A 13,069-nucleotide genomic window follows, 5' to 3' on the forward strand; every position below is an offset into this window, starting at 1 on the left:
CAAGGTGCTGAAAACATTTCTCAGAGATTTTGGTCCGAATGGACATGATGGCATCACACAGTGGCTGCTGATACGTCATCACACACCCATGATGTAAATCTTCCATTCTACCACCTCCAAAGGTGCTCTACTGGATAGAGATATGGTCATGGACAGGGTTAGCAACAATACGCAGGTAGGCTATTGTGCAAAATGATGCTCAATTGATATTAAGGGGTCCAAAGTGTGGCAAGAAAGTAACCCCGCATCATTGCACCACCACCAGCCTTAACTGTTGATGCAAGGCAGGAATGATCCATGCTTTTGTGTTGTTTACGCAAAACCTGCTATCTAAATGTTGCAGCTTGAATCGAAACTCAACAGACCTGGCAACATTTTTTCAGTCCTCAATTGTCCAATTTTGATGAACCTGCGCCAATTGTATGCTCAGTTTTCTTTTCCTAGCTGACATTAGTGGCACTCCGTGTAATCATCTGTTGCTATAGCTTATCTGCTTCAAGGTTTGAAGTGTTGCGCACTCTAAGATGGTATTCTGAAGACCTTGGTTGTAATGAATGTTTTTTTTTAATTACTGTTGCCTTTCTGTCATCTCAAACCATTCAACCCATTCTCCTCTGAACTTTGACATCAACAAGGCATTTTAGTTCACACAACAACCACTCACTCTATATTTTCTTTTTTCCCAGACTATTCTCTGTAAACCCTAGTGATGTTTGTGCGTGAAAATCACAGTAGATCAGCAGTTTCTGAAATACTTAGACCAGCCCTTCTGGCACCAACAAGCATGCCCTGTCTTAAAGGGGAACTCCGGTGGGAAAAAAATGTTTTCAAATCAACTGGTGGAAGAAAGTTAAACAGATTTGTAAATCACTTCTATTTTAAAATCTTAACCCTTCTAGTACTTATCAGCTGCTGTATACTACAGATATACTACAGAGAAATTTGTGGAGTTCTTTTCTGTCTGACCACAGTGCTCTCTACTGACACCTCTGTCCGTGTGAGGAACTGTCCAGAGCAGGAGAGGTTTTCTATGGGGATATGATTCTAATCTGGACAGTTCCTGACATGGACAGAGGTGTCAGCAGAGAGCACTGTTGTCAGACAGAAAAGAAATTCACAAATTTCTCTGTTTTATACAGCAGCTAATAAGTACTGGAAGGATTAAGATTTTTTTTATAGAAGTAATTTACAAATCTGTTTAACTTTCAGGCACCAGTTGATTTGAAAACATTTGTTTTCTACTTGTTTCCACCGGAGTTCTCCTTTAATACACCTGATGGCTGTCTTTGATGAAAACAGGGAAGTTATCCATAGGTGGCACTAGAGATAATGTTTTTCTCCTTGAGAAGGATAGCTATTTTGCATAGTTTCTTATGTTGCAAGTCTCCATATATCAGCTGGGTCTGGTGTAAACCTAGTACTCTACTTCCCACCCATGCACTTACTAGTAAAATACTGCACCCTGTACACAAGACACTTAAAGAGTACCTGTCATCAAACCATATTTTCTAAACTAACTCAGATTATATTCCCTAACTACTACTAACACCCTCCTGCCCTTAAAAATTATTTTCCTGAGCTTTAAAAAGCTCTGTATTATACCTTTCTCCTTGCTCACATTGTGTGAGCTCCCAGCAGGCACGATGTCACTGAAGCCGGCGAGAGCTGTGCCTCGCCATGCCCTGCATGCACTTTCTGAGTTTGGTCTCCTGCCCAGCCGGGAAGAGACCAATCTAACTGTTTGACTTGCGCAGGGAACAGATCAGAGCCACCTAGTGGCAGTTTTTTCAATCACATTAAAACACAATAAGTTTGAGAATTTTAACAGCAAGTAAATAGCAAAGTGTCTTATAATTACATAAGGAACAATATATTAAAAGTTTAGTTTGGTGACAGGTACTTTTTAAACAGAAAGTAGAATTTTCATGTGTCTGAAATCGCTCTATAAAGATATCACACAAGATTAAGATGGAACATGTGATCAGGTCTTACCTTATCTCCCTTACTCCAGATCACAACAGGTGCTGGATCTCCAGTGATAGGTACATCAAGACGCAGCTTATTCCCAGCAACAACAATGATGGTGTCAGCATTACCGGACGCACAGTCCAACTTAATCTTTGGAGGTTCTGATGATGTTCAATAATCCATTTAAGATAAGGGAATACAACAGTAGAAGCTCACAGATTATTCAGACATGAGACACACTCAAAGACCATGACAAGTAGTTTACAATTCACATTTAAATACATTAAACCCTTACAATGTACACAGGGAGATTTATCAATATATGTGTAGAGTGGTGCATTTGCCTATGGCTACAAATCAGATCGCTTCTTTCATTTTTTGTTAATAAAAGAAGCAATCTGATTGGTTGTTTTAGGCAACTTTGCCAACCTACCTCTACACAGGTTTTGATAAATCTTCCCCAGTGCTTTGCAAAAGTGTTTAACCCCCCCACAACTGGGTTGTTAATACAGCTGTTGTATGGTGCAATGTGACGTAATATCAGGATGAATTAGCACTGGTTTCGAGGGTTCAGGATGTAAGAGTCTGATCACTATGGGGCTCCACTCCACTGCTCTGCTGAATGAATCAACAGTCAGGGCAGGGTCACATGGTGTGAATAAGCAGCGCATTTCACGCTGCAGATGCGCCGCCGGCAGTCACAGAGGGATTGCAGAGCGAGCTCCCGGCAGCAGCTGGGAGCTCGCTCTGCAGTCCCTCAGTGACTGCCGCCGGCCCATCCGCAGCGTGAAATACGCTGTGGATGCTCCCTGTGTGGCCCTGCCCTTAAGCATGCATCTGATGCTCTATTGAACTCTAAGGGACTGAGATAGCTGTACTCTACAAAGTTATCATATATAATATATTCTGACCCAATAAAACAAGCAAATGGCAAATTCAGCCCTGCTATATCAGCAATTTGGACATGGATTTATAGTACATCATCTGTAGAGACAACATAATAAATCTGATAGAATGCAATGGGAGAACTGATTTATGAATTCTTCCTATGGTGCAATGTTCTTTAAAGGGGTACTCCCATGGCAAACTTTTTTTTTAAATCAACTGGTGCCAGAAAGTTAAACAGATTTGTAAATCACTTCTATTAAAAAATCTTAATCCTTCCAGTACTTTTTAGGGGCTGTGAACTAAAGAGAAAGCCAAAAAGAAATTCATTTCCTGTGATGTCCTGACCACAGTGCTCTCTGCTGACCTCTGCTGTCCATTTTAGGAACTGTCCAGAGAAACATATGTTTGCTATGGGGATTTTCTCCAGTTCCTAAAATGGACAGCAGAGGTCAGCAGAGAGCACTGTGGTCAGGACATCACAGGAAATGCATTTCTTTTTTGGATTTCTCTTTAGTATACAGCCCCTAAAAAGTACTGGAAGGATTAAGATTTTTTAATAGAAGTGATTTACAAATCTGTTTAACTTTCTTGCACCAGTTGATTTAAAAAAAAAAAGTTTTCCACGGGAGTACCCCTTTAACCTGTGGATCTCCAGCAGCTGCAAAAAATACACTGGCTGTTGAGGCATAATGAGAGTTGTAATTTTGCAAATACTGAAGAGTCACAAGTTGGGGAACACAGTTATACTATATATTGAAAGAGTATAGTATATATTCAAAAAGAAGTAACTGACCACTTTGATGACATTTTTGAGGAAATGAGACAATATATAAGTACAAAACGTGACAAATTGCATTTCACCGAAGATGAAATACTATAATAACACAAAAGACACCTCTACAGTTCCCAGTGGGAACTACAGCCAAGCTGATTTCTCATATGTCACATTTTCTTTATTGTACATAAAAGGTACATAACCGTGATGTGACAGATGATACAAATGCTGCATATAATGACTAGGATATCAGCAAGACATGTCTGTGCACAGTAAAATGAATACGTCACATATATAAAGACACCGCTGGTAGTAACAAGCATCGTACCTTGTCTGGGAACAAAGTCAATTTTCACCTCTGAGGAAAGACAAAGTAAAAGAAAAAGACATATTATCAAACTCATGTAGAGAAAATACAGGACTACACGACACTGCCATATCTACATCATTTACTTACACCAGATATGAAATGTTTATGGCTGTATCATGAACAGATGCTTAGTAGGGCACACATAGAGATACCTGGGACCTCATGTCTAACCCTCACATTTCGGTACCTGAGGTTGCCCGAGGTCTGGTTAAGTAACCCATACCTTGGAGGGTGTAAGGTTTCACGCTCCAATTAGGAGGCGGGGAACCTTGGTTATTAATGGACATACTGGGAAAGGTTGTGAGTTACATTAAGGTTCACGGTCATGGGATCCAAGCCGTCAGTTTGGGGAGATTGGATAAGGAGCTGGGACTTTTGCACATTGGTCCAGCACAATTGGGACTGAGAGGTTGGAGGCAGTTAGTTCCCTGTTCCGTAAAGATGCAAGGGTATTATTGTTAAGACATTAAAGGGGTTACCTAGGATTTGAAAAACAGAACTGCTTTTTTTTTTCAGAAACAGCGTCAGTTTTGTCCTTTTGTCCTCAGTTTCATTGCAGTAAATGGAGATGAGTTGTATAATACTAAACACAACCTGAGGACACCTGTGGTTCTGTTTTTGTTGCTGTCCTCTAAGTATAGACTGTGCCAGTTTAGCCTAAGTCCTATGCCTATGCCATCCTTTGGCCCACATCCCCCGAAACCGGTAAGGTATACTGCCTTGTGTCCACTAATCATATTACATTTGTACTGTATATCTCCAAGGAAAACATCTCCCACATGCATATGGATTATGGAACATACAGATTGTGGAGGATGGAGCCACATGGGTCTCACTTTGCTGCAGTACAGGCTCCTGCATATGTATGACTATGAGCAGGGTACTATGCATTGAACAATGGGCTATATACAAGTCTTATCTTTAGGTCTAGTTGGCAGACAAGAACACTGATTCTCCGGTGGAAAACTCATTTTTAAAATTCAACCGGTGACAAAAAAATTTACAGATTTGTAAATTACTTCTATTTAAAACTGTTAATCCTTCCAGTACTTATCAGCTGCTGTATGCTAGAGGAAGTTGTGAAGTTCTTTTCAGTCTGACCACAGTGCTCTCTGCTGACACATCTGCCCATGTCAGGAACTGACCAGAGCAGAAGAGGTTCGCTATGGGGATTTGCTCTTGCTCTGGACAGTTCCTGACACAGAAAGAGGTGTCTGCAGAGAGCATTGTGGTCAGACAGAAAAGATCTATACAACTTCCTGTGGAACATACAGCAGCTGATAAGTGCTGGAAGGATTACGATTTTTTCATAGAAGTAATTTACAAATCTGTTTAACTTTCTGACACCAGCTGATAAAAAAAAAAAATTGTTTTCCACCGAAATACCCCTTTAACTGAAATATTGCTATGGTGGACAATGGGCATATGCCACAGGTGCCATATACCAGGGGGGCTGCCCAAAAGTACATTTGCCTTGGATAAAGTACTACAATTTAGGGCTGCTTCTAGGGCTGAAGAAAAGTAAAAGAAAACCTTAACAATATAAATTGAAAGAAGCCCTTAAAGGGGTTGTGCGCTGCCCTGCAGTTCGGGGCTCCGCTCACAGCGTCTGGAAGTTCATTACTCCGTGACAGCGGTCGCGCCCCCTTTCCATAGACTTTCGTTGAGGGGGCGGGCGAGACGTCACGAGGGGGCGGGCGAGACGTTACGAGGGGCCGGGCGTGACGTCACGCTCGGCGGCCGCGAACACGGAAGCCCGCACACAGCGTTCTGAGTAATGAATTTCTGGACACTGTGAGCGGAGCTCCGAAAGTCAGGGCAGCGCACAACCCCTTTAACAATATAAATTGGGATAATGTCCTCAAAAACAAGAATACTGACACTAAATATCTCTTAAATTCTCACTGCGAGATGTATATACTTTATGGGAATAAAAGGATCAGGAATAAAAGAAAATGTTAAGGGGCAATAAATTACAAAAATAAAGCATTTAAACTACTAAAACAGGACGGCAGTGAAGAAGCATTAAAAAGCTATAGAAATAAAGGTAAAATATGTAAAAAAAAAACAGATAAAAGCAGGAAAAATAGAGACAGTTAGTTTTGCCAAAGAGAGTAAAACTAACCCCAAAAGGTTTTTTGACTATATAAATAGCAAAAAGGTTAAAAATGAAAGTGTTGGCCCTTTAAAAAATGATGAGGAAGAAATTATAAACGGAGATCAGGAAAAAGCAAATATATTAAACAAATTCTTCTCCACACTGTATTCACTGAGGAAAATGAAATTCCAGGTGAAATACAGTGAGATAAGGTAAACTCCCCAGTACAGGTCACCTGTCTAACCCAGGAAGAAGTACAGTGCCGCCTGCAAAAGATCAAAATAAAAAAATCGCCAGGTCCAGATGGCATTCAACCCCCCCCCCCCCCGTGTTCTAAAGGAATTAAGTAATGTAATAGACAGACCCCTTTAATATTCAGGGACTCTATAGTAACAGGGACTGTTCCCCAGGACTGGCGTATGGCAAATGTGGTGCCAATATTTTAAAAGGGGTCAAAAGGTGACCCGGGAATTATAGGCCTGTTAGTTTAACCTCCGTTGTATGTAAATTGTTTGAGGGTTTTCTAAGAGATGCTATTTTGGAGTATCGTGATAAAAATAAATGTATGACTCCATATCAGCAGGGCTTTATGAGGGATCGGTCCTGTCAAACTAATCTGATCAGCTTTTATGAGGAGGTGAGCTCCAGGAGGTGAGCGCCATCGCTCGATGTTGTATATCTGGATTTTTCCAAAGCATTTGATACGGTGCCAAATAAAAGATTGGTGCATAAAATTAGAAGGATTGGGCTGGGGGAGAATGTGTTCAAGTGGGTAAGTAACTGGCTCAATGATAGGAAACAGAGGGTGGTTATTAATGGTACTTATTCTGATTGGGTGACTGTTACTAGTGGGGTACCACAGGGGGCAGTCTTGGGTCCTGTTCTATTTAATATATTTATTTATGACCTTGAAGAGGGGTTGAATAGTAAAGTAGCAATCTTTGCAGATGATACTAAACTCTGTAAAGCGGTAAACACTATAGAGGACAGTGCACTATTACAAATGGATCTGGATAGGTTGGAGGCTTGGGCTGAGAAGTGGCAGATGAGGTTCAACACTGATAAATGTAAGGTAACGCACATGGGGAGGAAAAATCCGGGCTGGGATTATGGAATAAATGGGAGAACACTTGGAACAACTGACGTGGAAAAGGACTTGGGAGATCTCAGTTAACAGTAAACTTAGCTGTAGGGACCAGTGTCAGGCAGCTGCTGCCAAGGCAAATAAAATCATGGGGTTCTATAACAGGGGCATAGATGCCCACGACAAGGAAATAATTCTACCGCTGTACAAATCACTAGTCAGACCACACATAGAATACTGTGTACAGTACTGGGCACCAGTGTACAAGAAACATATAGTGAAGCTGGAGAGGGTTCAAAGACGGGCAACCAGGGTAATCAGAGGAATGGGAGGAATACAGTACCCAGAAAGATTATCAGAATTAGAGTTATTTAGTTTAGAAAAAGAAGGCTTAGGGGAGACCTAATAACTATGTATAAATATATCAGTACAGAGATCTCTTCCATAATCTATTTGTACCCAGGACTGTATCTATAACAAGGGGGCATCCTTTTCGTTTAGAGGAAAGAAGGTTTCTACACCAGCACAGACGGGGGGTTCTTTACTGTAAGAGCAGTGAGATTGTGGAATTCTCTGCCTGAGGAGGGGGTCATGGTGAACTCGGTAAAAGAATTTAAAAGGGGTCTGGATGAATTTTTGAAGAATAATAACATTACAGGTTATGGATTCTAGATTTATAGGGACAGAACGTTGATCCAGGGATCTATTCTGATATTCTCATATTTGGAGTCGGGAAGGAATTTTTACCTCAAGTATTTTTTGCCTTCCTCTGGAGTGTTTTTTGCCTCGTGATCAACTCAGTAGGGACTCATCAGGGTTATAGATTGAACTTGATGGACTCTGGTCTTTTTTCAACCTTATGAACTATGTTAAACAGCTGCCATTTCATGCAAATTATAATTTATGGATACTAGATTTATAGGGACAGAACATTGATCCAGGGAGTTATTCTGATGCCATATTTGGAGTCGGGAAGGAATTTTTACCTCTAGTATGAGGGTTTTTTGCCTCCCTCTGGATCAACTAAGTAGGGACTCATTAGGGATGTAGGTTGAACTCAATGGTCTTTTTTTCAACCTTATGAACTATGTTACTATGTTACTATTCTAAATTCATATACTTATGTAAGATGTCTTAAAACTGGTGCAACAGAAGAGTGTGTGAATGGGGCCTAACCCATGTAAAAACATAATATAAAATGAATGTGCACAGACTATTTTACCAGTATTAAAGTTAACTCACCCATAAAGTGCAGTTTTGCAGAAAGGTTGAAGGCAAATCCATTGGGAATGAAGGAATAGTCTCCTTCATCTGATGCTACCACATCATCAATGGTCAGCTTGTGAACTCTGTAGAAATGGAAAGTCATGTTAAAGTAACTCTATGGCCCTCCTGCAGGACAAGCAGGGCTCTGTGCAGTCTCCTGGTTTCTCAATCAGCCTGCTTGGAGTGACATGTCACAGAGCCCTGCTTGTCCCGCCCTCACTTCCTGTATATTGTCCCAGCCGAGACACACAGACAATAGCTGCAGGAAGACAGCATTTTTTCACCCAAAATATACACATTTTAAAGGGTACCTCTCATCAAAAAACCTTTTGATATATTATAGATTAATGTATGCAGAATAACTTCACAATTGCATGTTATTAAAAAAATATGCTTCTTTCTATTTAATTTTCCACTTTGAAGAAATGACCACTAGGGGTCTCCCTACCAGTCCTGGCAGCAAGCATTTCAGACTCATGCTGGAGTCCTAAACACTGCGAGCTGCCAGTCTGCTTTGTTCACAAAGGAGAACACTCAGAGCTGCCAGCCTGCTTTGTTCACAGCCTGTTTGGCTGTGAACAAAGCAGGCTGGCAGCTCTGAGTGTTTAGGACTCCAGCATGAGTCAGAAATGCTTGCTGACAGGACTGATCGGGAAAAATACAATAGAAAGAAGCATATTTTTCATTAACATGCTATTGGAAAGTTATTCAACATTCATTAATCTAAAATAGATCAAAAGTTTATTTGATGAGAGGTACCCTTTAACCAATGTCTATTAGAAATATACATATAATATTATCATCTACATCATATAAAAAGTTTTTGCAAACCTCAGGTACACTTTAACAGTTTAGTTGGGACTGACCTTCCAATGTGGGTGATTTTGATCCTATTGTTAGGAATAACCTCTTTTCCGTTCTTCACCCATATTCCTGTGACAGTCTCATCTGACACCTCACACTTGAATACAGCCTGTTCCTTGGACTTCACTGTTAGATCAGCTACACCCTGCAGGATTTCTAGCTGCTTTTCTGGAGAAGCAAAGTGACATGTTATACACAGTATAATTTTAGTTATATCTCACCTGCTGTTGGATGGATGTCTGCCTCTACCCTGGGTTCCAGTATATGTTATACTCGGACATCCATTGTATTTTTCCCCCTTTTTTTTTTTTTTTTGCTTTTCCCCTTCATTATTGTGCACTGGGTCCATGGGACCTCTGGATGTTGTTGTTTTTACCTTGTAGGTACAGTGATCCCTCAACTTACAATAGCCTCAACATACAATAGTTTCAACATACAATGGTCTTTTCTGGACCATTGTAACTTGAAACCAAACTCAACATACAATGTTACAGACAGTCCAGATCTGTGAAACGTGTCACAACTAGAGGAACTGACCAATCAGAATGGGCATTTTACTGGTAAATCACCTCCATCACTGAAGTGCATGCACTGACTGGTGTCTGGTAGCGGCCCCTACAGTACAGGGAGGAACTACATGTTCTGTACTACTCCTTACCTGTGCCAGGGTTAGCTGCTCCTTTGGACACCAAGTAAGGGCGGCTCCATTTGGGACACTGTGTGTACTGTATAGGACCCTGAAGAAGCTCCTGTTCTCTACATAAACCATTGTTTCCCAACCAGGGTGCCTCCAGCTGTTGCAAAACTACAACTCCCAGCATGCCCGGACAGCCAACGGCTGTCCCGGCATGCTGGGAGTTGTAGTTTTGCAACAGCTGGAGGCACCCTGGTTGGGAAACACTGACATTTACAGCTTCCAGAAGCTATTTCTTACTTTTATATGTAAGGACTTACTTTATCTGTAGTATCTACTTATTTTTCTTTAATCCTCACTTTTTCCTATTTTTGGATGACATTTTGGTGGCTTCAGAACCAATTACCAGGTTTCCATAGAGTTATGGTCTCAACATACAATGGTTTCAACATACAATGGTCGTCCTGGAACCAATTAATATTGTAACTTGAGGGACCACTGTATTGTACTTGTAGTTAAATACGTCACAGAAAATATTGGTTAAGTGTATAATTAGATGAAAAGCTTCAGTTCCAGTGTTTGGATCACGGTCGCATGAAGGCAGTTAGAGATGAGCGAACTTACAGTAAATTCGATTCGTCACAAACTTCTCAGCTCGGCGGTTGCTGACTTTTCCTGCATAAATTAGTTCAGCTTTCAGGTGCTCCGGTGGGCTGGAAAAGGTGGATACAGTCCTAGGAAAGAGTCTCCTAGGACTGTATCCACCTTTTCCAGCCCACGGGAGCACCTGAATGCTGAACTAATTTATGCAGGAAAAGTCATCAACTGCCGAGCCGAGAAGTTCGTGACGAATTGAATTTACTGTAAGTTCGCTCATCTCTAAAGGCAGTATTCATAAATATCTTTAGGGTAGCGACACACATGCCATATTTCGCTGCGTATTTGCTGCTGCGTATTTTCCTACCCATTGAAGTCATGTGAACCTTTGTTTTCGGTGTCTGGAATGATCCCCTTGCACAGCAATGACTACATCCCCTTTAAATGTTCTGCTAATCTTAAAGGTTCACATACTTTTGCCCCTCACAGATATGTGATATTGGATCCTTTCCCGAATGAATGAATTACCAAGGCCCAGATTTATCAAACTGTGTGAGAGAAATCACATCCAATCACAGCTCAGTTTTCCTATATTAATAGGCTCTGGTAAAGTGAAAGCTGAGCTGTGATTGGTTGTTATGGAAAAATCCCACCATTTTTTCTCTCACAGTTTGATAGATCTGGCTCCAACTCTTATATTTCTTTTACACATCTGTTTGATTTGCTTTTCTTTCCCTACTTTTAATCTGATCTATTGTAGGTCACATTTAGGCAATTAATGTAAAAAATTCAGAAGGGTTCACAAGCTTTCAAGAACCACTATACAAGATTAAAATGCCCCTTAAAGGGCTGAAGGCTGGAACACACATTAACATCTCCCGTGTTTAACATCAACATTATATTTTGTAAGGCTATGTTTACATTTACATTGGAGGATCCATTGTCTTCCCATCACATTTCATTATTCTATAGAAGACAATGGTCATTTAGTGTGGTCTAAGGTGTCAGGTAGTATATGCTGTATAATGCTGCTTGAACTATTAGCTCTGTGCTTTGTTCTTTAGCTTGTACCATGGTAACCTGTGGCTTCAGAAAATTCTATACCTTGAACCATCAGCTCAGCAAGGGAGTCTCCTCCATTGGTCTTTACAATATAGTTGCCACTATCTTCCAAGGTTGACTCGTTAATAATGAGGAAATGTTTCTTCCCATCTTTCTTAAAGCGATATTTAAAGGTCTCCTCTCTGGTCAGCTCCACTCCATCCTTCTCCCTGTAGGAAGCCATAAAACAATGTGTTACATTAATGGGACACCATGGAGCTCAGAGCTGTAAACTTCTGGGCCCCCAATTAAAATCTGAAATAGGGCGACAACAAGCCATGTACTATTTATAATACTGAGGGCAGTGAGGCATATGGACTCCATTAGGTTGTAGGTGCTAGAACTTCTGCACCACTATCTATCTATCTATCTATCTAATCTATATATCTACAGTAGCTATCTAATCTATCTATCTATCTATCTATCTATCTAATCTATATATCTACAGTAGCTATCTAATCTATCTATCTATCTAATCTATATATCTACAGTAGCTATCTAATCTATCTATCTAATTCAAAGAGGTGACAGCACATCCAGGAAAACAGCAGAAGGTGCAGGTAGGTCTATGGGCAACAGCATATCCAAATGAAAAAAGGCGACCGCAGCACACTGGAGTATCAAACGTGCAGGTACTGTACTCTATTCCATGTACACAAAGTGTGACGTTTCGGTGTTCTCACAACCCCATTCTCAAGCCAACTGATAGTGACCAATACAAAATATTTATAGGAAGTGCAATATACCGTATCAAATCAAAACATATTGCAATCAAGTATAAAAACATTACATAACCATAATAAAGTGCATGTACAAATATATATATATATATATGCACATGCACTTTATTATGGTTATGTAATGTTTTTATACTTGATTGTAATATGTTTTGATTTGATACTGTATATTGCACTTCCTATAAATATTTTGTATTGGTCACTATCAGTTGGCTTGAGAATGGTGTTGTGAGAACACCGAAACGTCGCACTTTGTGTACATGGAATAGAGAACAGTACCTGCACGTTTGATATTCCAGTGTGCTGCGGTCGCCTTTTTTCATTTGGATATCTATCCTATCTATCTATCTATCTTATCTTTCTTATCTATCTAATCTATTTTATCTAATCTATCTATATCTATCTAACTAATCTATCTATATCTATCTAATCTATCTATCTAATCTATTTAATCTATCTATATCTAATCTATTTAATCTATCTATATCTATCTATCCATCTATCTCATATCTATCTATCTAATCTATCTATCTATCTATCATCGTCTTTTAGTGTACATGGATGGCCATTCTTGGGATCCCTTCCATTAGCCAAAGCTGGGAACCAACTCTTAATTCTTAAAAAAAATAGGAGCAAAAATCCTTTTACACCAATGAATAAAATACTGTATTAATAAAAAATAACTGC

General features: G+C 40.1%; 1 protein-coding gene across 1 annotated transcript in view; it reads right to left on the bottom strand.

Annotated features, from left to right (window-relative positions):
- Nucleotides 1-13,069, bottom strand: part of MYBPC3 (myosin binding protein C3) — a 182,153-nt gene that overhangs the window by 53,341 nt on the left and 115,743 nt on the right. Inside the window, exons 16-20 of the mRNA XM_056528158.1 lie at nt 11,649-11,815; nt 9,316-9,481; nt 8,426-8,532; nt 3,960-3,989; nt 1,993-2,129 (exon numbers count right to left, since the gene is read on the bottom strand). Of these exons, the coding sequence (XP_056384133.1) occupies nt 1,993-2,129; nt 3,960-3,989; nt 8,426-8,532; nt 9,316-9,481; nt 11,649-11,815 (607 nt within the window). The remainder of the gene's footprint in view (nt 1-1,992; nt 2,130-3,959; nt 3,990-8,425; nt 8,533-9,315; nt 9,482-11,648; nt 11,816-13,069) is intronic.

The sequence above is a fragment of the Hyla sarda genome, chromosome 6, assembly GCF_029499605.1.
Source record: "Hyla sarda isolate aHylSar1 chromosome 6, aHylSar1.hap1, whole genome shotgun sequence".
Lineage (NCBI taxonomy): Eukaryota > Metazoa > Chordata > Amphibia > Anura > Hylidae > Hyla > Hyla sarda.